The sequence below is a fragment of the Bubalus bubalis genome, chromosome 15 (assembly GCF_019923935.1).
Source record: "Bubalus bubalis isolate 160015118507 breed Murrah chromosome 15, NDDB_SH_1, whole genome shotgun sequence".
In the NCBI taxonomy this organism is placed as follows: domain Eukaryota; kingdom Metazoa; phylum Chordata; class Mammalia; order Artiodactyla; family Bovidae; genus Bubalus; species Bubalus bubalis.
Window position 1 is genome coordinate 60,971,447 of NC_059171.1, and position 27,814 is coordinate 60,999,260.

Consider the following 27,814-nt stretch of genomic DNA (forward strand, 5'->3'; position numbering starts at 1 on the left):
AGGATTAAATGGCTGAAGTATCTGGCTCCCTTAAATTCTTGCTTTTGCATCTCTTCTTGTTGACAATTCCTGTTTGTTTGGAGATGACGTCTCTGAGGAGTAGAGGAGAGAAGTGGACAATGCTCAAGGATTCAGGGGTCTGTGATACGTGCCCTCCCAGGGGGGATTCTTGGGGGTCTCACTGCTGAAGAACTAAGTGTGTTTTCCAGTAGGGTTCTTTGTAGGGAGTTAAACTACTCAGAGGCAGGGAAGGCCTTCTGAGTAATGTGTCTTGAAGAATAATGTGAAAAACAAAGGAAAATTTTGGAGAAATGAATATATTTTGTGTTTGACCTAAATTCATAGAGAAAAAAAGAGGACTTTAGCAGAGAGAAACAGCTTTGTGAGAGAAGCAGCATTGTTTAAATAACCTCATTGGAAAAGACCCTGATGCTGGGAAACACTGAAGGCAGGAGAGGGGGACAACAGAGGATGAGATGGTTGGATGGCATCACTGACTTGATGGATGTGAGTTGGAGCAAGCTCTGGGAGTTGGTGATAGACAGGGAAGCCTGGTGTGCTGCAGTCCATGGGGTCACAAAGAGTTGGACACAACTGAGTGACTGAACTGAACTTAACTAATGGAGAAATAGAGATTACTATCTAAGTGATAATTAAATATGTTAATATTTATTAACATCAATAATTACAGTCAAACTAATATTTATTGAGAGCCAGAGAGTCCTGAGTGTCCTGGAGCAGTTTATTTCATCAATTCTCCAAGAACCTTACAAGGTAGAAACTATTATTTTTCCAGTTTTTGGATGAAGAAAGAGAAAATAAATAGTTTACATAAATAGCCTAAGATTAAACAACTAGTAAGGAATTCAGACTTCTAACTCAGGCCAGCTCCTCACCCTGGCTGCGTGCTCTCTCCTGCGCAGTTAATGCTGATTATCCAGCATATGAATCAAAAAGAAAGTCTGCCATCCATGTCCTCAGAATCTGGATTGTTACAATTTTGTAGTGTAACCCTTATGGTTTATTTTTCAAAGCCTGTTGGTGTTCAGTTGCTCAGTTGTGTCCACCTCTTTGTGATCCCATGGACTGTAGCTTGCCAGGATCCTCTGTCCATGGGATTTTCCAGGCAGGAATATTGGAGTGGGTTGTCATTCCCTTCTCCAGGGGATCTTCTCGACCCAGGGATCAAACTTGCATTTCAAAGCCTAGTTTTCTGAAATTCAAAAAAGAATACACTTCAATTAAAAATAACATTTCCTAGTCTCCTAATTTTCTAAATAAATGTTTGTTAGATATTCAATTTTACCTAACTTGTCATTAAATTAATCAATTCAGAAAGCTTGTGATAATTGCTGGAAAATTCATAAGCAAAATGAATTCACCTATTTTTTTCTTTACTGAGAATGATTTTATAAAAATTACTGATTATTGTTAATTTGATAATTACTTATTTTCAACAGCCTGATCATGCTCAGGCTAAATAGGTCTCAAGCTGTTTCTTAAATGGCTCAAGTTGATCCAGGTATGAACCCTAATTGCCGTTCTATATAAACCTTGAAAAAAAGTCCGATTTGTATGGAAAATTATAGTCTTGGTCTCTTTTTAATTTTGTCCAACTTTATCCATTTGCTACAGTTTTTCCTCTGACTGATTCTGTAGCTTTGCTCTAGTCCAGAACCCAGAATTTGTTGCTCCTGAATTCTGAGTATCTAAGGAAATGTGGCTGATTTTCCCCAGTGTAAAACTTGTGGCTCTTTTACAGAGAACCTTGGCAACTTTATTTAGTTCTTTCTTTTAGAATGTATTGAACATGTTATTGCTTCTACAGCTACTACTTACAAAAACACTAATACAAATGAAGCTGATTTAAATATACTGCATATTGTTCCTGACACTAATAAAAATTGATACTGACATTCTCATCTTCTTATGATCCTCTATGTCAGCTACTATCCTCACCATTAAAAAAGCAATTTATAACCCCAGACCCACCTTTAATCATGTGTCTTATTAGCATTTCCAGCTTTTCCTCCAGCACAATTCAGGTTACATGTGGTGCTGAGGGGGCTCTCATGCGTCCGTCTAAATCATGACCGTTGGATTTTCTGTGCTCTTTTCTTTTATTACTGTTATCCTTAATCTGATCCTCCTGCAATTGCATCTGCTAATATTGGTAATTGTGTTGTGCGTCGGTAAAGTGTTTTACACCAGTCCAGCCCCTCTCCTCTCATTAGGAAAATATATTCCAGCCTCTGAAATGGCTTTTCGATGTGACTCTTTAGAGGCACAAGTGAATTCAAGGCTCTTAATTATATTAGAGGTAAATCCCACTGTCCTTTCATGGTCTTATTGCTGCCTCCTAGTTAGCTGAAGTTTTGTAATAAAATTTTAATTTAGTTGTCTCTTTACTTTGTTCGGTCACTAAATCATGTCTGACTCTTTGTGACCCCATGGACTGCAGCAAGTCAGGCATCCCTGTCCTTCACAATCTCCTGGAGTTTGCTCAAATACATGTCCATTGAGTGATGCTATCCAACCATCTCATCCTCTGCCACCTCCTTCTCCTTTTGTCTTCAATCTTTCCCAGCATCAGGGTCTTTTCTAATGAGTTGGCTCTTAACATCAGGTGGCCAAAGGATTGGAGCTTCACCTTCAGCACCATTCCTTCCAATGAATATTCAGTGTTGATTTCAAGTGACATTGTCTAGGTTTAATGGACAAGCTGGGTTGGGGGAAGTTAGTGCTTTATTCCCGCAAGGGTCTTTGACTGAAAGAGACTGGACCAGAGTCAGAACTGTGGGCCTGTCTGTGGTCCAGAGTGTACTCCATTTCTCACTGGACACAGTGTAGTCACTGTATTGCCCCGATACTGCAGACCCTAGCATTCCTTTGTTCCCCCAATAGTCTTTACTTTTTAGAGCAGTTTTAGAGTCACAGCAAAACTGAGCAGAAGGTGCAGAACTCCACACAGACCCCCCACAGCCTCCCCCACCGTCAGCACCCCTACCGGGTGGTATCTTTGTTACAGCTGATGAACCTGCACTGCCATGTTGAGATTCCATCTTAGGATCCACATTTGGGGGAATAATTACTTACACCTCACCAATGGATGAATAAATCAAGGTGGACTGTATCAGACCTACAAACCAAGCCCAGCGCGTTTTCTTGATTCACAGCACTCTCTGCTGATTAGAGATCACTGTCCTTCCTTCCGGATTTTTGTATTCCATGAATGGGTTATGTGATTTTAAGTCTGTGTTAAAATACCTGGAGTACGTACAAATTTCTGTTCATTCTAGTTGTTTTCCTTTCAAAACGCTGTCTCCCAGGCGATGAACTGGCGTGGGCCTTGTCCTTCCAAGATGGATTTTACAGATCATGAGGTGTGTGTTGTTTTTGCCGTTGGCCTGAGGTCAAGGACGGGTCTTTAGAACGGGGCCAACACAGCAGGCGGAACTGAGAGACTGAAGAGCAGTGCTCTCCCGTTTGCATCTATAAGGTGACGGCTGCGTGGGGTGGGTGCTCCCCAGCTTAGCTATGTATGTTCTACTTTCCAGCATAAAGCCTGAATTTTGGGAAAAACAGCATGGGGCTTATACATAATTATTCCAAGTAAAGTTTCTCAGAAAAAAATAAGAACAAGCAAACATGCTTTCTTTTCTCTACCTTTTCTTTCCATGTTCCAATATTATCACAAGGATATGGGTGGTACAGGTCAGCCAATGGTTCTAGGACATATGGCGCTAACATCTCCAGAAACCAGACCTTTTCTAAAACTGTGATGCAGGCCACCCTTGTGGGCCACACATGAAGATGCACCCACCGAGGCTTTCGGCTTGCAGAACTCAACCACACAGATCACTGTTTATCCACTCAGCTCTTCTTTCTCTGGTGCTTGCTCGCTTCAGTTGTGTCTGACTGTACGACCCCATGGACTGTAGCCCGCCAGGCTCCTCTGTCCATGGGATTCTCCAGGCAAGAATACTGGAGTAGGTTGCCATTTCCTTCTCCAGGAGATCTCAACCCAGGGAGTGAATCTGCATCTCTTGCCTCTCCTGCCTTGGCAGGCAGTTTCTTTACCACTAGCGCCACCTGGATACACAAACCTTTTTACACAGCACAATTTGCTACTCTTGATTGAGGAAAGAATATTTCCTTCCGTGGTGTTTGTTCAGCACTTACTCTGCACCAGTGTTGCCCCAGTTAGCACATTGGTATAATAAACCAGGGGATTATATGATAACATCCCTGTGGGTGACATTGTAGAGGGAGAGGTCCCCTCCTACTCGGGGACCAGGTGTCACCCAGAGCCTACCTGCTCGGAGCACCCCTGGGTGCTTATAGAAGTGCAGGTTCCCAGGCTAACTCCAGACTGAGTGAACCTGCATTCTTATGAGGTCTCTGAGGGCATGGCAACCACTCCAGTATGCTTGCCTGGGAAATCCCATGGACAGAGGAGCCTGCGGGCCACAGTCTGTTGGGTTGCAAGGAGTGAGACACGATTGAGTGACTAACACTTTCACTTTTCACAGGCATCTACAATGTATTCTCAGAGGATTTGGTTATGTCTCAGACAAAATCCAGAGTCTCTTTCAGCTTCCATGGATCACGTGACTGCCTTGTCACCTTGATGTGTAGGTAGCCAATGCACTGAGGTTCCTCTCAACCTGCCCAGGCACATCAGAGTTCAGATGCAGTCACTGTCTTCTCACCCAGTTGTTCTGTGGAGCATCTCTAACCCAATGTAGAAGTATTTCATTCCATCTCTTATTTCTCCTTCATCTTCTGAGAAGGAAGGATTGACTTGAATCACTGGCAGGTTCTTCATCTCTGCTGTTATCTCTCAAGCAAGCTATTAATGCACCCACTGGAAGTCTCCTCTCAATTATAGTATGTGTTTGTAAACAAGAGTTCTGACTCTTTGTTGTGTTTTTCCCGCTGGAAGTGTGAACCCAGATAAACGTGTCCCACCTGCTGACATGTCAACTCCCTACCCCTAAAGCGTGTGTGTGCTTTAGTTGCAGTGTTTCCTCTCTGTGTGCGACTTCCTGGAACTCTTAACGCAGACGGGGACTTTGTCAGGGGAGTGTGTTGGGGAGAAACTGGGTGAACCGCCACCCTGGATCCAGGGGACCTAGTGGTGGGTCAGACCCTCTGTGGGACCTCGGAGCCAAGTTCAAATGTCACATCCCTCTGCCTCCTTGACTAAGGCTGCTCCATGCAGCATTTTCAGTCTCAGCCTCTGGGTCCCGCGAACTGTCCCCCACCTCCAAGCAGAGCTAAACTGGCCTCCAGCTTTATGCAGACGTGCCTTCTGACTTGTCTTCGCCTTTGAAGCTCTCTGCTGCCTTTTCACTTCGTTTTTTCCCTTGTGTGATCATTCTCCTTGTTTATTTCATCCTCCTTGAAACAGAAAGTGCTTTTTTCGTATCACATCCACTTTCAAATGTTCTTCTTCCAGTCTCATCACCAGACTGTTTTCTGCAGGAAACCCCAAGCCTAAAACTCCTTCTTATTTTATTTTATTTTATGTTATATCGTTCTCTTTCCATCTCAGTTCTATTACATCTGTTCCTGGCAGCATTCTCTCCTTTATCTTTTCCCCTGCGGGATTTGTAGGCACTCTTTAAGGCTAATGACTAATGTCATCTCCACCGTGAGTTGTCCCCGTGACCTCCCAGGCTGACTAATACTTTCTTCCATTGTGTCCCCAAAGCACTTCTTTTCCTGTCTGTTTTAAAGCACTTATTACTTTGAATTATAGCTATTTTATTATTCATTCATCCATCTGTCCACCCATCCAGAAGAAAGCAGATCCCCTGCCTTCAAGTTTAGAATTTAGCTGGTGAGACATCAAAAAAAGAGCAAACTATTGAACAAAACTTTAATGAATCATACATAATTCTTTTTGATATACTGTTAACTTTTTGGAAACAAGAAATCTATTTTATTTACTATTGTATCTTTAGTACATGATCTCACTTGAGGTGTTTTTTTTTCCTTATTGTCTACCAATGTTCATTTAGAGAATAAGTAATGCAATTAGTGGTAGGTGGTACAGTGGTAAAGAATCCACCTGCCATTGCAGAAGACACAGGAGACGGGAGTTCAATCCCTGGGTCAGGAAGACCTGGAGACCTGGCAGAGAGATTATTGGCAACTCAGTCCAGTATTCTAGCCTGGGAAATCCCATGGACAGAGAAGCCTGGTAGGCTATAGTCCATGAGGTTGCAAAGAGTCAGACATGACTGAGCAAGCACCTTTACGTTGATGTAATTAGTGACTCATATGAAGGAATTTTTATTTAATATGTTGATTCTCTTTTATATAGTGCCTATAACCTCTCTGCTTTCAAATTCTCCAATTCTTTCCCTACTTCTGTCCCTTCAAAGTCAAGGCTATTTAAAAGGGTTGAGACCCCATAGTAATAAAATATTAAAAAGTGCCAAAAAAGTAACAAAAATAAATAAAATCAAGACTGTTTAGTTGGCAAAGCTTCCACCAGCCCCTTGACTACAAACCAGGCCACTCTCACTGTAATAGTCATTTCTCATTTATTTTCTCCCATCAATACATGTTTTCCTCTACAGTCTATTTCATCCAACATAAAAACAAGGTGCTCTTAATTCTATTACTTTCGCCCTTCGTTTCCTTTGGTCATTTTCAGTCAGGAAGAGAAATCATAGCCAGAATATAAGTGCCTACTGCCTGTTTCTGAGATGCTTTTGTAAGGAGTCTGCTAGTGAGTGTGTGGACAGGAGGCCTGGGGTCCCAGGGCAGCAGGTGGAACCGCTGCTACTGGATGCATGGACTCTTGCAGGAAGGTGAGCACTGGAGCGTCTGATTCGTGAAGGTGCTCATGTGGTCCCCACCTGAGGTCAGGGGTATGCCTCCACTCCATGGCATGCTGCTCATGGGGCAGGATGTTCTCCAGGCCAGGACAGCCACACTTGTAGGGAAACGATCTCATATGCCCGGGGTGACCATGGAGTCAGCTCTGCTCTTCCTGGTACCCCGTGAAAGCTGAGGGAGTTCAAACCCCCTCAGCCCTCTGAGGGCCTGTGTCCTTGAAGGTAGAGGCAGACACAGAGCCCATCGTCTGTCTTGGGGTCAGGGGCTCCAAGTTCCTTGCAGGAAGGAAGAACTGGCAGGCCCACTCACCTTCCTGACCTCCCCTGCCTCTCTGATTCTATCTTAGCTCTTAGCTCTGGTTCTCCCTCAGCTCCCCAGTCTCTAAACGCTGGAGCCCCACCCCAGGTGTGTCCCTGACCCTCTTTGCTGGTGACTTCTTGGTGAACTCTTCCAGGCTTTCAATCCACTTGCATGTCAAATCTGCTCTTTCCTGAACTTCAGACTCACTCTGATGGGAAGTGACTTGTGGACTTGCAGGCTCAATCTTTAGCTGAGAGCTTCTAAATCAGGGACAGCCTCTAAAAACAAGTTATTTCAGATTCAGTGGAATACTTGGCTGCCAAAGCACTGCACAGATTTGTGTGTGCATATATATACTTGCACATACACATATATAGTGAGATGACACATACATTTACATACACCCATTTTTAATAATACATTGGAGGAGATGATCCCTGCTAATTCAGCACTCACTTGATTATTTTAATGCTTGATCCTCCTTTTAAATATTTCTCCTGCACGGCAGCAAGTTCTGTGAAATGATTCATGATATGTTTTGGTGAAGTGGAGAAGGATAAATGTAAGCCATCCAAATGTCAGACAACTCTTGTTCATACCGATGGCCTTGTGTGTATCTGTAAGTTTCTAGTTTTTTTTTTAGTTCAGGGAACTAAGAAAGGAAACTAGATTTATGGACCAAATATCTGCATTCAGGTAAATGTCAAGAAATAAAATCGGCATTTACGATGATAGTCATAAAAGAGCCACATGCTCTAAAAGTGTCTTTTGTCACAGTCATGTTAAAAGCCAGACATCACTGTGTTAGTTGAGGGAATTGTGTTGCTGTGTTTGTGTGTGTCCCTGGTCTGTTTTGTTTCCATCAGTGGGTGAGCCTCTCCCTCCTGGTGGTCGCTCTTGGTGTCTATTTCTGCTGGTCTTTGACATTGTGCCCTCGGCACACCCACACACAAATGCACACACACATGGACACATACACAGTGCACACACACAGGTACACACACACACATATGGGAACATACACAGCGCACACACACAGGTGCACACGCACACACACATGGGCACATACACAGTGCTCACACACACAGGTACACACACATATGGGCACATACACAGCACACACACACAGGTGCACACGCACACACACATGGGCACATACACAGTGCACACACACAGGTACACACACATGGGCACATACACAGCACACACACACAGGTGCACACGCACACACACATGGGCACATACACAGTGCACACAGGTACACACGTGCACACACATGGTCACATACACAGTGCACAAACACACAGGTACACATGCTCACACACATGGGCACATACACAGTGCACACACACACACAGGTGCACACGCACACACACATGGGCACACACACAGGTGCACACTCAGGCATGGGTACACACAGTTTCCTCCCAGCCTCCCTTTCCTGATGTTTCCACCTCACATTCTCTCCCTCTCTCCCCCTTTCCTTCTCTTCACATTACCTTTTCTTCTTTTGCAAGTGTCTACTTTCAATGTTCTACTAGACCCACCCCTCTTGAACCTGAGAAAATCATTCTTTTGAACACTGAGAAATATCTATAGTAGAAACCACACCAGGAATAACCAGGGAAAGAAATCAGCAAATAATGAAAAAGGGCAACATTGATAAAATCCATTCTAGATGACAAAAATGATGTGACTCTCCTTCTTACTACACAATAATCAAATATAAAGACTGCCTGACAGAAGTATGTGTATATAAATGTCATCTGAAGAAGCGAATTCATTATATTTTAAAGAGCATGAAGCCACTATGTTAGTTGCTAATATGCCAAATATGGTTATGATTATCTTTTGAATGTAAAAACATTGCATTCTTTTTTAATATTTTTATTTTTTAATTAATTAACTAATTTGTCTGTACCAGGTCTTAGTTGTGGCACATGGGATCTTTGCTCTTCACTGCAGTGTGGGGGATTTTTAGTTCCAGCCTGTAAAGTCTTAGTTTTGATATGTGGGATCTAGTTCCCTGACCAGGAATTAAACCTGGGCCCCCTGCATTGGGAGAGTGGAGTCTTAGCCACTCGACCACCAGGGAAGCACCCAAAACATTTCATTCTTAAATCAAATTTTTAAACAAATTAAGCCTTACTCTCTGTCATTCTCAATATTCAGAGCCATTCAGAGCCTGCTCTTTAGAAAGAGTTCAAGTCTGCATATCTTGGGATAAGAAAAAGTCAGTAAATGTTCACAGGAGAGAACAGAGGACACCTGTGTTCTAGTCATTCAGTACTAAAATAGGTGGTACTTTATGCTTCCTGATCTTCATTTAAAGCCACCAAATGTAGGGTTTACTTGTATGGTCCTGATGTGTTTCCGGGAGTGACGGCCCCATGATCACAAAGAGGCTGCAAACCCATCCCTAGCTCATGGTTTTACTTTGTGAATAAATAAAGTAGGATTTACTGACTCACCTGCTCCTGTTAACCCCACCCACCACCATCTCTCTTTTGGCTTTCCTCGGTGGAGAGGGCAACTAGGAGCAAAAGCCCATGTGGATCAACGACCTGTTGTTCCAAGGAGAATGGGCAGCCACATCATCTGAACAGTCACTGGGTAGGTTTTGATGCCTCTCCTGGGGAAAGGCAATTCCTGCTTGCATGAAGTCATCTTCATACACTTACATCTAGATGGACTTCAGCTTCAGGCCACATTTATAAAGTGTGATACCAAGACCCAGGCTCATAGATGCATTGGTGCTGGTGCATGCATGCTCAAGTCATGTCCGACTGTTTGCAACCCACGGACTGTAGCCCTCCAGGCTCCTCTGTCCATGGAATTTTCCATGGAGTGAAAATACTGGAGTGGGTTGCCATTTTCTCCTCCAGGGCATCTTCCCGACCCAGGGATCAAACCCTTGTCTCCTGCATCTCCTGCATTGACAGGCGGGTTCTTTACCACTGCGCCACCTGGGATGTCTATAGATGTACAGGAGATAAGAAATGAACAAGAAGCACTCTGTTCCCTTTAAGACAGTTCCAGGTTACTGGGAGAGACAACGGCAATTAGGAAGTTAAGTTTTACAGTCATGGAAACTTCCAGACCCCCATGGTGGCACAAAAGGAGTGTGTTCTGACAGTGTTGCCAGAATGATATCATTGGGAAGAGTGTGTCCACCAGCATGGTGGGGCGAGGGGAGCAGGAGGGTTCAGAGAGTCTTCTTAGCTTCTTCCACTGTTACTCAGGATTCAGAGTAAGTTTTTATTATTGTTGTTGTTGTTATCATTATTATTATTACAGTGTGGCTTTTAATGGCTTGACCATTTTATGAAAAAACTGTTGTGGACATTATGCAAGTAATTGATCATTCATAAAACTTAATCCCAATTAAATAAGGAAAAAACATCTATTAGCTCTGGCCTTATGGGAAAACAACTCTCACTCTTATAAACCTGATATTATCAAATAACCTTGCCGATGGAATCAGTGTTCCATGACAGCAAACCAACCATCGATAAATAGCAACGACATGGCTGCTGAATTGATGACATGAGTCACAGGAGAAGCTTAAATTATAGGTTTTCTGTGGGTGCTGTGCTTCACACAGCTCTGTGCTTCACACAGCGTGGGCACGCATGTCCACCATGTGGCTGAGCAAGCTGGGCGTGGACTCGGGGATTGTCCTCCATGAAAGAAAAGTGACCCCCAGGCTCATCTGTGTAAAAGTAAACTTGTGTTTGCGGTAGCCTGTGACTTGGAATCAGGAGGCCCATTTCAAGTGAACACAGACTTAACTTTCCCACAGGCGCCTGTCTCCTGATTCTGTAGAAGCTGGTCGAGTAGCCGGGCGAGACTTGCTGCCAAAGTCTCGCCATTCCTCCCGGGTGCTCAGCTGTGGGGGCTGCTCCCAGCGTTGGTCCCTCTCGTTGCCTACATACCCCTCCATCCACGTCCTCCTTCTTGCCTAGCATCCCTGCTTGCCTAGATGGCTTACCTGGTAACCTTCATCCCTAAGGGACCTGAGCCCTGGTCACCACGACCTTCAAGTTCTCTGGCTGCTGCCCAGCTGATTGGCTGTCAAGTCTGGCCAGAAAGAACTAGGAGAGGCCAAGAGGGTCACTAAATGTGTTCTTCTCTGTTCCCCAAATTTAATGACAGCCTTGCTGTTCCCGACAGCCAGGATCCATACTCCTGCCAGGACGGCAATCCTCTCCTGCCTGCTGGACTCCCCGCCCAAGAAATCCACATGACTGAGAGGCAGGCAGAGCTGGAACTTTGATCGGACTCTCAGGTGTCCCCCAGTGGAAGCCCTCTTTTAAGGGACCAGGATCTTCAGACCCTCAGAGGATAGATTTAGGGGGAGTAATGTACAGATCCTTCAAGTTAGTCATTAGGAATCATAGTAAACTGAGTCATTCCTAACGCCACCTGTTTGTTAGTTCTTGGGCCCAAATATCCAAACCATGGAGGGCAGGACACTATAACGGTCATCATGTGTGCATACTGGCCCCAAAGAAGGCACGCCCTCTCAGCAGGGTAGCACCTTCAAGCCAGCATCTCAGCTTTGCCTTTGAGAGGTTATTCTGCCACTCCATCAGGCCAGGATATGCTATAAGTCATACCAGTGGTATATCCAGTTATTTTCTTTGTCTTCCTAGCTGGGTCTCTTAGAGATGCATGAGAATGCTTGTTGGCAGAATGTTCAGATAGCAGTGCTGTCTGAAGCGCTGAAGATGGGCCAGGCGAATCCATACTCAAGTACATGTGTGTGTTAGCCGCTCAGTTGTGTCCTATTCTTTGTGACCCCAGAGACTGTAGCCCGCCAGGCTCCTCTATCCATGGGATTCTCCCAGGCAGGAATACTGGAGTGGGTTGCCGTTTCCTTCTTCAGGGGATCTTCTGGACCTAGGGCTCAAACCCATGTCTCCTGCACTGGCAGGAGGACTCTCTACTGCTGAGCCAGTGGGGGGATGCCAACAGTCCTGGTTCCCCTCGCTGATGGAAAGTATGTATCTGCCACATCAGTGACTGCAAAACACTCATAGTTGCATCTATGTTAATCTGTAAAGCAAATATCCTTTATTTTGGTCTAACAGTTGCAATTAGAACTATTATTTGAGTTTGTGGTTGCCCACTGTTAACCCCGAGGATCAGTATTACTAAGAGTCTGCACTTTAACTTTTTATTTTATTTTGGAATATAGCCGATTAACAGTGTTGTGATAGTTTCAGGTGCATGGCAGAGCGGCTCAGCTATACATCCACATGGATCCATTCTCCCCCAAACTCCCCTCTCACCCAGACTGCCGCGTGACACTGAGCAGACTTCCCTGTGTTGTACAGCAGGTCTTTGTTGGTTATGCATGTTAAATACAACAGTGTGTGCATGCCCATCCCAAACTCCCTAACTCTCCCTTCCCCCCATCCTTTCCCCTAGGCAGCCACAAGTTTCTTCTTGAAGTCTTGTGAGTCCCTTTCTGTTTTGTGGATAAGCTATTTTGATTCACTTCTTTTTAGATCCCATGGATAAAGGATGTCATATGCTATTTCTCTAACTTCCTTCACTCACACTGTTAAATTTAATGAAGAGAAAGAACATAGGGCCCACCAGCCGTGCATCCTCTAAGTTTTAAGTGACACTAACCACTGTCATTTCTTCTAGAACATGATGTTTGGGGGTTACTATTTTGATGCTGGGACGGAGAAGTTTTAGAGGATTCCACTTACAGTTCCCACTTCACTTGCCAAGAAGCCAGTTATGTTTTTGTGTTTACCTGGAGAGGAAAGAGCCTGAGTGCCTCTTCAATTGCATGTCAGTTTTTCTGCCATGTTTTTGCCCACTTTTAAGTTATTTGTCATTTTCCTGTTTATTTGAAAGAATTCTTTGTCTTGGCCTTTTATTGTTTTGAAGAGTGTAATATATCTACAGAAGATGTACTTATCATGATAAGAGGAGAGCTCAATGAATTTTCACGACCTAAACAAGTTTGTGTAAATAGATTAAAAACCAGAATATTGACAGGAAGTTCTCCTTATTGGCTGGTATCTCTTGATGAATAAAGGTTCTTAAGTTTAAGAGGTTCTAATTTACCAGTGTTTTCCTTTAAATCATTATGTTTTGTAAACTGCTTAGGAAGTTTTTGCCAAGGTCATGAAAGAACTTTCTCACTTTTTTTTTTCTGGAAGTTTTATTGCTTCATAGTACATGGTTTAAACCCATAACCTGTCATGAATAGTTTGTTGTATGCACCATCAATTAGAGTCAAGACTTTTTTTTTCAGATAAATATTCAGTTGACCCAGTGCCAGCCACTGAAGAGACAACTCTTTCCCCAGTGACACCTTTGCCATAAATTGCCTGTATTTGTGTGAGTCTATTTCTGGATCCAGTAGACAGGCTGTATACTCTGTTCTTTTCCTCTATTTGTTTATGTTTGCACCAGAAATACCTGTCTCAGGTACTAAAGGTTTATGATTAACTCTGACATCCAGGTCTGTAAGTGTTTCAACTTCCTCACTGTTCTTCTTCAAGACCATTTTTGCTGTTCTTGGTTCTTTTCATTTCCATCCAAATTTTAGAGTTAACTTGTCAATTGCTAAAAAAAAAAAATATATATATATATATATATATATATTCTTCTTGGGATTTTGTTTGGGGTTGCATTAAAATTAGTAGGGAAAATTTGAGAAGAATTGAAATCTCTCAGTACTGAATCTTTTATTCCATGAACATTTTCTATTTCTTCCTTTATGAAGATTGTCTTTAATTTTCACAAAATGTTATTTGCTTTGTATAGGTTTTACATGTCTTGTATTAATTTATTCCTCAGTGTTTCATACTTCCATGCATCATAAATGGTTTTATTTTAATTTTTTCTCATTTTTTATCACTGGTTTATAGAAGTTCAAATCATTTTAAACAGTGACTTCATTAAATTTGCTTCCTTATTTTAATACTTTATCTGTAGGGTCTTTGGGGGTTTCCTCAAATAATATCATGTCTCTGAAAATATAGTATAAGTTTTTTCTTTTTCAAACATCATACCTGCATTTTTTTTCCTGCCAGTCATTTTTCAAATTCATTCTTCTGGGTCCCTTCCTATGAGTCTGTGCTTTTCTTTCTAACCAGAAGAAAACAACAGAAATACCCAATATGAATTTTCTCTGGAAATATTGGAGCACGTAAATAATTTCTTGGACTCAGGGATTTATAACTTCCATTTGTTTTCCTGTTCTATTCTTTTGGTGGGATGTACTCAAAATATAGCTATTGTTGAACCTACATTTTAAAATTAATTTTTATAGGAGAATAATTGATGTACCATACTGTGTTAGTTTCAGGTATATAGCAAAGTGAGTTGGTTATATATATATACATATATCCACTCTTTTTTAGATTCTATTCCCATATATGTGGGAAATAGATGTCCCAATATATGTCTGTGCTGAGTCACTTAAGTCATGTCCAACTCTTTGCGACCCTAAGGACTGTAGCCCGCCAAGCTCCTCTGTCCATGGAGATTCTCCAGGCAAGAATGCTGGAGTGGGGTTCCATGCTCTCCTCCAGGGGATCTTCCCAATCCAGGGATCAAACCTGCGTCTCTTACATAGGCATTGGCAGGCAGGATTCTTTACCACTAGTGCCACCTGGGAAGCCCATTCCCATATATGAACCTGTGTTTTTAAATGTGTTACATATCTCCTGTTAACTTGCATTGAGGATTTATTACTGTGTAAAATAAGCTGGAAAATTATTCTAGAAACCAGTGTTCATTGCACAGATTTGAGGGACTCACAGTTTCCTAAACCTGAAAGGTCAGTGAATTTGACGTCAAACAGACCTCCAACAATGAATCTATCATCAGTGTTATCTGATTGCTATTGTCCTCCATCATTTTTGAATAAAATTTCAGCTATATGTTGTCATCAAAGGGAGCACCATTTCAAGTTAGAATTCAGGTTACCAAATGGAAGCATTTTCTGAAAATGTAACCAAATTTTTCAGGTAAAAATACAGATCTTCTAAAGATATTTTAATAAAATCAAAACCACAGATATGAAATATGGCATTGAAAGGCAGTCGGTGCATCGGTAACGCTCCCTGGAGGACTCTGCATGTTTAAAGCAACAGTTTGATTGAATAGAACAATAAATGCAGGGCTGAGTGTATTTTTTCTCTTTCTTTCTCATCTACTAGAAAAATATAGATAATAGAGCTCATTTATTTCCTTAACATTTCAGAGCTCCGCAGATGGGAAAACACAACCCAGTGGAAATGATTTCTGGCAACCTTGAGAAGATATGTTAGCATTTTGTGGCATTTCTTTCAGTGGCATGTAAAGCCTGGCTTTCCCTCACTGCAGTGCCACAGTGAAGTGTCACACTAAAGCCAAAACAGTGTGCCCTCGGGGAAAACGAGGGAGGGGGCCCATTCTCCATGCACACACAAAGGGCAATATTTATTATAAAGGCTTTCATTTCAGCTCCAAATGCTGCCTGGGCCACAGCTACTTTGCAGTGGAGAAATGCACAGAATGTGAGATTTAAAGCAAATGTTGTATATAAATCTAATGTAATTTATGTAAATACAAATACGATGTCAAAAAGTAGAACACATTTACAGACACAGAAGCTTGCGTCAGTCTGTGCAGGGCACCCGGTGGGGGAGAGTTTGGAGTTGCTGGGTGGAGCCTTCAGCCGAGTTTTGGTGGAGTCCAAGGCACAGAGAGTCAGAACCGGGGGTCAGAACCGCCTTGCCCTGACCTGCTTTTGTCACCAGCAGCACGAATAGCACCTTCTTTGCCCACAACATGTGATATGGGAATTGTTATCCCTCTTCGTTGGATGAGGAATTTAGCATCCCAGAAGATTCAATTACTCGTTGCAGATGACACAGCTAATATTATATAAGGAGCTTCATGCACTGTTAATATCAAATGCATTAATTTATTTGAAACTATATTTGTATTTTTTAATAGAACCATAATATCCTTTTCATCCTTCCACAAGTTATTGTTTGGACCCAAATGCTGAACTTGATCTTTATTATTATTAATGTCTCCTCATTATGTTCATTCCACTGCTCTGCACTATGGACATTGTGGGGGGACCCTGTGTCTTAACCACATTTTGCAGCATTTTTCTTTGCTTTGACTGAGTGTCATCTCCTCATTTAATGAGACCTGAATCATTGGGATCAGCCCTGTGGCAGGTGGCTTCCTTCGGTTAGAGTGGTGACTGGTTTAACAGGGCCTGCTTCACCTAGTTGTCAAAGGCAGATGGAAATTACCCAGGTTCCTTGTTCTGATTTGGCGACACACAGGGAGAACATGAACTTTGGGGACCAGCAGGCCAGATTCAAATATCAGCCCCACAAGTTACAGGTCATGTGATTTTGAGAAGTTCCTTGTCTTCCTAAATAAACTCGGATAAAAACATTAACAAGATAAGAATATTAACAGGGCTGCCCTGGTGGCTCAGTGGTAAAGAATCTGCCTGCCAACGCAGGAGACATGGGTCTGATCCTTGATGTAAGATGATCCCACATGCCGTGGAGCAATGACGCTCATGTGTGGCAACTACTGAGCCTGTGCTCTAGAGACCATGCACTGCCCGTGTGCCCTAGAGCCCGTGCCCTGCAACAAGAGAAGCCACAGCAACGAGGAGCCTGCACACTGCAAGTCGAGAGTAGACCCCCCTTGCTGCAACTGGAGTAAAGCCCATGTAGTAGTGAAGACCCAGCATGGTCAAAAATAAATAAATAAAATTATATTAAAAAAAAAGAAAATGAGAACAAATTATGTAGCTCCAGGAGATAATTTATTTTCAAAAATATATACTGACAAGGCAAAATCTGTAAGAATCCCACCGGAACTAGATGTTCCACTTCATCCATCACCTCAACCATCAGAAAGTAATGGTATTTGTTGGACTGGCCAAGGCCTCCAGCCAGGTGTCTGTGACCAGTGTTTGTCCTGGTGCTGATGAAGCTTTGTTTGAATAAACCTTCCCAGCCTCTTTTCCAAAGCCCATGCTCTGCTTACATTGGTGTTTAGAGTCCACTTTCCTTCCCCATTTTAGTATCTGAATGTCATTTGCTGGAAGCCTCTTTCATCTTCCATAAATCTTCTTGGTTCTGGATAGTGGTTAAGTGGTCTTACTTGTGTGTTTTGTGAGCATCTTGATGGAAACTCTCTTGGTTTAGGAGACTTGGTTTAGGGGGCTTCTTGAACCCTCTTCACATTCCTGGGAGCTTTCTTCTCTTGTCCCTCCCCTTTCACAGGTTGTCCTCCTGGCCAGAGAAGGCATGGGCCCCGGGAGGTCTGCTTATCTGTCTGCGTTTGCTCCCGTGACATAGGACACATGTGTTATGGACTGTGCTGCTTGACTGGCCAGGCTCGGGCCATGCAGTCTCCTCCTGAAGGCCCCTGTCTGCTCTCCTGCTCATTTGCTTAGATTCTATTCTACCCCATTGTCTGTACATGGTCACTTTAAATTTGGACTCATCAGAGAAATGTTGCCAAAGCACATTAGTTTGTCTCAGAAACTTGCTCTTCTCTTCCACATCAGGATAATCTTCAATTCTCAATTTTTAATCTTTTTTTTTCTGAGGGATTTCTATCCCTCTTGAATTATCCCTCCTTCTAGAATCTTTTATTTCCCAGAAAGAATAGCACTTATTTTCTTCTGAAATTTTAAAGGCTACCCTTCTAAATTCAAGAATTCATGTGTATGTGCCTGTGCTCAGTCATGTCGCACTCTTTGTGATGCCATGGACTGTAGCTCTCCAGGTTTCTCTGTCCATGGAACTCTCCAGGCAAGAATACTGGAGCGGGTTGCCATTCCCTTCTCCAGGGGATCTTCCCAACCCAGGGATAGAATCTGAGTCTCTTGAGTTTCCTGCCTAGGCAGACGGGTTCTTTACCACTGCACCACCTGTGAAGCCCAAGAATTCATGTATGATGATGATCAGATAATTTTCACAAACAGGCCACCATGGGTATTTCTCCGTATTGATGTTTTTAAGAGAACAGTTTAAGGCCTTGTCTTAATATTACTGAATATTCGACCTTCTTTTAGAGATGGAATGAATAACATCTCATTACTCTGTGACTAGGGTTCTCTCCTCTGGATCTTTTCATCTTAAGCCCTCGCATTTTTCTCCAAAGAGCATTTAATAAATATATGTCAGAGACTCAGTGTTGGCTGAACCCTCTGGTCTTCCTAGATCTCACCAAGAGAATGTTTGCTTTAACTTTAGCACAGAGTGAGCTGCACTGACGCCAAGCGAGCTATATGTAGGAAATGTGTTTTCAAAGGGCCATCCTCAGGAGGACTTCCAAATAAAACGCTATGAGAGTAGGAGTAAGGATAAACTGTGGTCCATTTTTGTGAAATCCAGTCTCCTTTCTCCTCCTTTTATTTGTTTGTTCTGTGTGCCAAATGGGTGAGACTCAAACGGCAGAGTGCCATGAGCATCCTTCCACTTTTTTCTGTGCCTGGAGATGGGCTGATCAAATGTTCACAGCCTACCCACCGCCCCCCCCCCCACACACACTTAATGCCCCATCTTTCAAGTCAAAGCCCAGGATATGGCATCTCAAGTTTGACATGCAACTGTGGCGGAGATAAGCAGTTTCAGTAGCAAACAACTATCCAAAAAACCTTGTGATTTATCCATACTGGACACATTTCTCGTAGCTGGTGGTATATTTTTCACATTAGCTCTTTCTTGGGATTAACAAACCAGTGCAAATCTTGTTTCATCCGTCCCTGGGTATTTAGTCTAGTGCCAGGCAAAGCTCAGATTAACATATGCTTACTCAGGATTAAGGATGATTTTTTTTTTAACTCTTCTGATCAGCAGTAAAATAGAATCTACACAGTTCAATGGATTCAACTCCCCGGCTGTTTTTGTCAGTGCCGACAACTAATCCCAAACTGGGCTACAACTTCCTTTGGGTTTACTTGGTGATGGTCAAGGGTCAGGGAGCTGTGAACTCTTTTGCCGTGTTCTTAACCTGTGTCTGTTACTGCAGTGCTGCACACGATTGCACCACGGCCAAGAAGAGAAGAGCCGGGGAGCAGGCTTTGGGGGTCCCGGTGAACAAGAGAAAGTCCCTGCTCATGAAGCCCCGACACTACAGCCCCAGCGTGGACTGCGAGGAGGGACGTGCAGACCAGGCGGAGGCAGAGGGGCAGGACGGCCGCCTAGAGACCAACCATCACCCCAGCACAGGTAGCACGGGGCCTGGCCCCAGCTTTACTTCACTTCCTCCCCAGTACACAGACCCAGGCCCACCTTAGGGGGAACATGCCGCATGTCCAACGTGGGATCAAAACCAGACACTGGTTTCCCTCAGCATCTGCTAGCAAGGACCGGCTTTCCTCTGTTACAGCAGGGAGGTCAAACACAAGCCACAGAGCATCCTTGCCCCTGGGCCGTTTGCAGGAGCACAAGCTTGGACTGTGCCTCTTTCTGCAGAAGGTAAAAGCTGCTCAGCCTTGCAATTGAAAAAGACCTTGACTCAGCAATGGGGCGGATGTCCAATCCCTAAAAGAGAAAACCTCAAAATGAGCTTTACAACATTTCCAAATGACATATGAGATGCAGTCTCCATTTTGAAATTTTACTTTGTTAATTTTTTACTGACGTTTATAATTGATTCACAATATTATGTTTTGGGTGTACAGCATAGTGTTCAGTATTTTTTCTGTATACCATAAACAGTTATAATTCCCTGTGCTGTGTGATACACCCTGTTGCTTATCTATTTTACACATAGTAGTTTGCATCTCTTAATCCCCCATCCCAAATTTTATTTTGAAATTTTTAGGATGTGCTTCTCCCCAGTTCACGGTCACACCCACTAGACCCGGTTCTCACGGTACCTCCAGGAGCTAGACCATCACAGACCACTTTGTGCATGAGGCTGACATTGAAGGACATGCCAAGTATCTCAAAAGTTTGTTTTTAAAAATACATGGAGATCTAAACCTTGACTTAATTAGAAAGTGAAATTAAATGTACGTATCTGCTATTAGACCTAAGTATGGGCTTCCCTGGTAGTTCAGGCAGTCAAGAATCTGCCTGCAATGTGAGAGACCCGGGTTTGATCTCTGAGTTGGGAAGATACTCTGGAGAAGGATATGCCAAACTACTCCAGTTTTCCTTTCTGGAGAATTCCATGGACAAAGGAGCCTGGCAGGCTACAGTACGTGGGTTGCAAAGAGTTGGACACAACTGAGCGAGTAACACTTTTCACTTTCATGTGCTATTACATACACATCTTTTTTAATGTGTTTTTAGGTAATCAAAATATACCAAATAAATTGTCGTTTGGAAAGAAATATACTTTATACAAGCCTAAGGCAATGAGATTCTTAGGTCATAAAAAGCTATTGCATATAAAATGGTAGTAATTGCAATAGGAGTTAACAGAAAAAGTGTCAAAGTGTATTGACTGAGTGGATGCAAATCTTGGAGCACAATCATCGGTCTCCAGTAATCTCCACTTGCAAGTAGTGTGAGATTCTGTAGTTAAAACAATTGTATTCTTATTTATTAGCGTTGGAGTAAATTTCCTGGCTTTTCTGTATTTAACATACGTCTTCAAGCCTCATGGCTCATCTGTAAATTATCATCCTTGACTTTTTTGTTTGTTTGTTTCCTTGGGCTGGTCAGTTTCTTGTTGATTCCTGAAAATTGCAGGTTGAATCTAGTGTCAGGGAAAATCCTTGATTTAGTATGGTTAGACTTGAGGTATAAGGAGATGCAAGAGACACGGGTTTGATCGCTGGGTAAGAAAGATCCCCTGGAGTAGGAAATGGCAACCCACTCCAGTATTCTTGCCTGGGAAATCCCATGGACAGAGGAACCTGGCGGGCTACAGTCCATGGGGTCACAAAGAGTCGGACATGACTGAGCACAGCATATACACACACAATAATTAATACCATTGACATTAATTTACCAAGTATTCAAGAAAATGGGCATCTTTTACACCAACACATTTTGTAGGTGCCATGAAGACCAGGTCTGTACCTGCCCACTGGCTTCCCACCTTCTGTTGTCGCTGAATGATCATTGTAGGTGCTTGATATTGATCAGGAAAATATACTGTCAAATGTTCTCAGTTAAATATTCACTTATAAGCACTGATGGACATCTCTCTGCAGCTTCAGAAAGGTTCACTCTTTTTATATTCAATTTTAGAACCACCACTACTAATAATGAATATGCTAAACTTACACTGTGGTGGCCATTACTTTTGATTCTTACTATATCTTGAACACATAAATCATATCACTTAACCCACCCAACAGTGACATGACTGTGTAATTGTGACCACAGGTGTGCAGATGAGACCACTGAGGACAAACGAGTTAATGCTGAAGGTGATGCAGCTTGTAGCTGTTGGAAAGAAGATAATTAAGAGACAGTCAAAGGACAAGCAAGATTCTGATCTCTCAGCTAACCATGCTCCATAATCCAGTCCTCATGCTCTTAGTATCTTTAGAAGGCAGATTGGGCAAAGTTCCCCCCATGTCAAGTCACGAAGTCACATGTCCAGAAATGACCAGTCCCAGGTGCTCCCTTCCCTGGCTGAGAGAGGAAAACTCTAAGTGGTCTTTAGCCTGCTAAGCAAGTCCCCCAAAGAGAAAGAGAGCTGGGTTTTCATCCAAGCCCAGCCTAAGGGCTTTTATCTACCATCCAGGTGCCCCAAGGTATTCACCTGACCAGGTGTGTGCCTGACTGTGTCTTCAGTGGGCAGTTTAGGTGATGAGAGAGGATACAAGCTCATGAAAGCTAAGGTCATGAACTTGAGTCCCTTTAATGGCAAAATTGTGCCTCGTGCACCTTCTGCCAGTTATCTTTCCAAGAGCTGCCCGTGGGCAATAAGAATCATAGAAGAAGGACTTGCCTGGTGGTCCAGTGACAAAGATTCTGAGCTCCCAATGCAGGGGGCCTGGGTGTAATCCCTGGTCAGGGAACTAGATCCCACATGCTGCAACTAAAGATCCTGTATGCTGCGACAAAAGCCCAGTGCCACAGAAGAAACATTTTTAGGAAAAGAGCGATAGATAGAAGAGAATTTAGACAAAACAATGCAGATGCACCGTTTCCACTGGGGCAAACGGAAGGTGAGCTCAAAGCACCATCAGGAGGCAGGTTGAGCTCACACATTCCCAGTGCAGATGAAGGAAAGAAGTAGGGTGAACCACTGTCTGGAGTCCTTCCCAGGCTGTGAGCACTAGCTCGTGGATCTGAGAAACTCCTCACACTCGTGGGAGCTCTGAGGGCTGGGGTGACATTTTGAATGTATTATCTCTCAAGAAACAGCAAGTAAGGGATAAGCCACTCCCACTTAAAAACTCTGAGAGACGAATTCATTTCTTAGGGCTTTTATTCTCAGCAAAACTGACATAACTCAGGAGGCCTGGAAAACTAATTTGCCTGTAAAAATCATTTAGCTAGAAACAGAACTAAAATCCGAAACTTAGTTATACTAAAGGAATCAAACTCAAAACGTGTTGTGACATTCGGAGGCTTGCTTTCTTTTAATATTTATTTTTATTTTTGGCTGCATGGGGTCTTAGTTGCAGCGCACACTTTCTCTAGTTGCAGAGCACAGGCTTAGTTGCCCCACAGCATGTGGGATCTTAGTTCCCCAACGTGGACTTGAACCTGTGTCCTCTGCATTGGAAGGCAGATTCTTAACCACTGGACCACCAGGAGGATTTCTTTTGTTTAAACCGTTTTGATGCAGAACAGCTGACATGCATGGGTGATCACTGCTCTGTACATTCAGGATTACCAGACCCCTCAGAGAAGAGACTTTGATGTAAAGTAAATCAACAAATGTGAGCTTTTACATATCAGGGCCCCCCCCCAAAGAACAGTTTATTTATTTTTTGCTCTACGAGGAAAGTGTTGCCCCTCTCCAAGCCCAGGAGTGCACCAGAGGAATTTTCCCTCACGTGTTGTGAGATGCACTGTGTTAGTTTTTGCTCTGTTGTTGTGTTTGTTTTTTGTATTTTTATTTATACATTAGGTTGTGTTGTTTTTCATCACCAGTTAGCTGACAGGTGTATTTTAGTATTTGCCTATAATTCAGTCTTGAAAGTATCCAGATTTGGGCAAACAGTAGGCACCTGGCTTCAGAGTTGACTCTTAGCCCCCCACTGGCTGGCCATGTGAACTGGGCAAGCCCTTAGCTCTCTAGAACCCTGGTTTCCCTTTGGTAGAAGAGATTCAAAAGTACCTTTCTTGGAGTTATAGTGAAGATTAAATGAAATAAGTAACTGGACACTATATCAAGGACATACCAGTTTATTGTCAGGATATCTTATTATTGGCTTGTTGGTCACTGGGATATCGGATCATCGTTTTTTAGAAAAATTTTGACTGTGCTGAGTCTTTGTTGTGGCTCAAGGGCTTTCTTAGTTGCAGCACGAGGGGACTTCTCTGGTTGCAGAGCACAGGTTCTAGAGCCCGTGGGCTCCACAGTTGGCAGCACCGGGCTCAGTAGCTGCAGTGCACAAGCTTCATTGCTCCGAGTCATGTGGGATCTTAGTTCCCCAACCAGGGATCGAACCTGGGTCCTCTACATTGAAAGGTGGATTCTCAACCACTGGACTACCAGGGGAGCACCTTATCATTGCTTTAAAGATGAGGACCCAGGACTCCAAGGACAGTGGCCTGCCTGAGATCGCACAGGTCATGACCCCCAGTCTCTGGACTTCAAACCTGGGGAGGAGTCTCCCTCCACACTGTGCACGTGAGGAGGGGGACTCCTCACGTCCCCCAGGCAGCTGGTGATCATAGCGTGTGTGATGTAGACAATGGCAACCAGGGCTGAGTCCTCTTCAGATGCAAGACTGGGCCCTTCCATGGCCAGCAGGTCACTACTCACTCTGAATGAAGACAGGCCCCACCTTGTCCAGATGGAGGCTCCTATGTCTCCTCTGCCATCGCTTGTTCTGCTGCAGCGTCAGGAAAGGGACAGTGTCCATCCTTTATGGATGACCCGTAGGGTGTCACCTGCTCTCCCATGAGGCTGAGGAGCCATCGCAGTTGACACAGACACATGCCAGGCCCAGACTCAAATGAGGTCCCCAACACAGGTCTCTTGGGTTATTTCAGGGGCAGAAGCACAAAATAGATGACTGAGCCACCCCGGAAAATAAAATTGCATGAGCATAGAGCATATAGGGAGCCTGGGCACCCCATCACAGATCTGTCAGGCTCGAAGTGAACTCAGGGTCTCTCTGTGACAGCGACAGCAGCGGGTGGGCGCGGGGCAGGTTGGTTGGCAGGTTTGCTGAGCATGCCTGGAAGCCCCCGGACACCGCTCGCCGGCACCTCTCCCGGCAGGGCTCCTCTCTTTCTGAAGAATAATTAATAAATATTTTCTTTTAGCATATAACCAACAGTTGAACCAAACAATTATGGAAACTGGAAGTGACCCAAAACGCTCGCATTGGCAGCGGCTCGGTGACACGCATTGTCGGGCGCACGTGCACGGCTGTCACCCCGCCTCTCCGACGATCTGCACTTAATAGGAATATTTTAAACTATGTAGCTAAGCAACAGAGGTAATTGTTGCTTTCCAGAGCTTTTGTTAGCACTCTCACACAGCCCAAATATGCATAATTAGGTATAATGTCTATAAATCATTATTGTACACATGTGGGTACTTAAGTGGAGTTGAGAGAATAGTTCAATGAATTGAGCATATTCACGGAAAACGCTTTTTATTTGTTTTCTGTAGTTCATAATACTCTAAAATTATCATAACCCTTTACACTTTCTCTTAATAGCCAGCCGTGATATTGAGAAAAACTTCATTTGCATTTTAGACTATGTTTAATACATTATTTAAACCTGGAGTTCCTCTGATATGAATTCAGGAGAGGATAGACCATCCTCTCAAATATTATGGGCTGGGTTTTGCCAGCCTCTTTTCTAGGAAGTAAAATGTTAAATTTTTCAGTTTATGTTGAATAGATCCCAACAAAGGACTGCACCCTATAATCAGTGGTATTTAAAGGGGCTAGTGTTGTGACTCAATTCTTCTCTTCATCCAAAAATGCTTTTAGTTACTATGGCAATATTTACTTGATCCTGGCAGTCCAGTGTTGATTTAGGGAGATAATTACCAGAAAGGAAGATGATGGAGATGTATTTTTGAGTGTCCTTGTCAGAGACAATGTTTATAAAAAATTAAATGGGACCCAAAAAAAGGCATATTGTCTTCTGCACAGACACCCTCTCCCGCAGCCCTTCCGCGGGACGTCTGTGCTTTTCTTTCCTCCCGAGATGTGCATTAACGCAGAATGCCCTGCACTTGGTGTCTTTAACAGTCTTTAAGGAGGCTTATTATTTTGTCTTCCCATCCCCCACTCTGCCTGTAGAGACACAGCAATGGTCCTGCTTTATTTTTTTTGTCTTTATGAATGCCAGGGACCACTGCTGGGTTGTCTGGTGTATTTCATAGGCTGGCAAGCGCTGAGCTCCCTGGGCAACCCCTCCCCAGGTGCCAGGCTGGGGCTGGGGCACCCACGGACCTGCACCTCAGCTAGTGTGTTTGCACGGGGACAGTGTATATAAATAAACACACAGTCTGTCACCCCGACTAGGCCACTGCCAAGAGGGAAGGGGGCGACACCGATGGCTGCTCTGCATGTGGATACAACAAGGACACACGGGTATGGGCGCCTGTCCTCAGTCCCAGGCCTTCTTGACCATCAGGACGGGGAACAACTAGCTGACATTCAGCATCCTCTAACTATCCCTACCTCTCTTTTCACATAAGTGTACATGGGTACCAGGCCAGAAACTGTGCTCCTGGTCAAGGCATTATTCTGTCTTACTCTTTTTCCATTTACTTGTGTTTCCTTTGGTGTGGAATTTTCATGTTACAAGTATGAAAGTGATCAGGGCTTCTTTTAGTTACCATCTCTGTGTAGATGAGTTGTGTATTTTAGCTAACACTCCATAAAATCTGAAAGTTTGTTTGGGACACTACAGAAGTAGAGAAAATTGACTGAATAAGCTTTGAAAATATATTGCCAGCGAGCAGAGAAAACCAATGAATACTTCCTTTAAAATGTGTAATAGGACATATATTTGATTTTCTTCCAGTTGGCTGAGACTTGCAAATATAAGACGTACAGTAATGTGAATTTCACATTCAGAACTCTGATGGTTGAGCATTTATTTCAGTAACTAAACACACTTAGCTCTGACATGTTGAAAATTCAAATAGCTCATTTCTTTAAAAGTAATTCTTAAGAACATTAAGGTCTGAATTTTACTTTGTTTTGTCGAGAGTGTATATTTTTCTACCCAATGTTTATAAAACTGATGGAGTCCACATATTCACATATTGCATCTATTATATATGTATGTGTGTGTGCTAAGTCACTTCAGTCGCGTCTGACCCCTTGCAACCCTATGGACTGTAGACTTCCAGGTTCCTCTGTCCATGGAATTCTCCAGGCAGGAATACTGGAGTGGGTTGCCATGCCCTCCTCCAGGGAATTTTCTTGACCCAGGGTTCGAACCTGTGTCTCCTGCACTGCAGGCGGATTCTTTACCGCTGAGCCACCAGGGAAGCCCATTGTATATGTATCTATTTATTTATTGGTCATTGTAATTTCCTTAAAATATTTTTATTCTTGTTTTTCAAATAATGGCTTTCTTTTTCCCCTTGAAGAAATCATGATAAAACCCATGGATGAGAAGTTTCATTCAACCGCACAAGAAAACTCAGATGGGAAGGAAGACAGATATGGCTGTTATCAGGAACTCATGGTCAAATCTCTAATGCACTTGGGGACACTGGAAAAAAGTGCATCTGCTCAGACCATAAGTGAAAACTTAAACGACAGTGGCATCCAGTCTCTAAAAGCAGAGGGGGACGAAGTGGACGAGTGCTTTATGGTTCCTTCCGACGATGGAAAAGATAAGACCGACATCTCCCAGCTGCGGTTCTCACCCTCCTCCGACAGCGACAGTAACTCTGAAAGTGCGGAGAATGGTTGGGACAGTGGCTCCAGCTTCTCAGAAGAAGCCAAACCTCCGAGGGTCCCAAAGTATGTTTTAGTGGATGATAGGAAAGACCTACTGGAAGTTCCCGAAATAAAAACTGAAGGCAACAAGTTTATCTCCTGCAAAAATGTGTGTGATTCAGAAACAGAAAGGAAAGACCCTCAGAACACTCCGTTGGACCCATCCGATGGCCCAGCCCAGCCCTCCTTCCCAAGGAGTGAGGACCGCGGTCACGGCCGTGGGTGTCCGGCCGCGGGGACGGAGGAGGCCACTGCCCTGGAGAAAGCCAAGGGGAACCTGAGTCTGCTGGAGCAGGCGATTGCCCTGCAGGCTGAGCGAGGCTGCGTCTTCCACAACACCTACAAAGAGCTGGACCGCTTTCTGCTGGAGCATCTCTCCGGGGAGAGGAGGCAAACCAAAGTCATCGACATGGGTGGAAGACAAGTCTTTCCCAATAAACGTAAGACCCAGTTTTGCTTTTATTTCATTTAACATTGCTTTAGAGTTGGGGGTGGAGAACGAGTGAGATTTGATTGCTTCTGCCAGATAGCTTTTTGACAGTTTAACACAGTTTAAAAATCCAATTTGTACTATAAAATTACCAAATTTTT

The 27,814-nt window shown here is 43.5% G+C and overlaps 1 protein-coding gene across 3 annotated transcripts in view; it reads left to right on the forward strand.

Annotated features, from left to right (window-relative positions):
• Positions 1–27,814, forward strand: part of LOC102412826 (suppression of tumorigenicity 18 protein) — a 91,374-nt gene that overhangs the window by 12,832 nt on the left and 50,728 nt on the right. For all 3 annotated transcript variants that reach the window (XM_025265422.3, XM_025265423.3, XR_006544995.2), the window contains exons 5-6: positions 19,186–19,385; positions 26,869–27,663. In XM_025265422.3, coding sequence (XP_025121207.1) covers positions 19,186–19,385; positions 26,869–27,663 — 995 coding nt within the window. The remainder of the gene's footprint in view (positions 1–19,185; positions 19,386–26,868; positions 27,664–27,814) is intronic.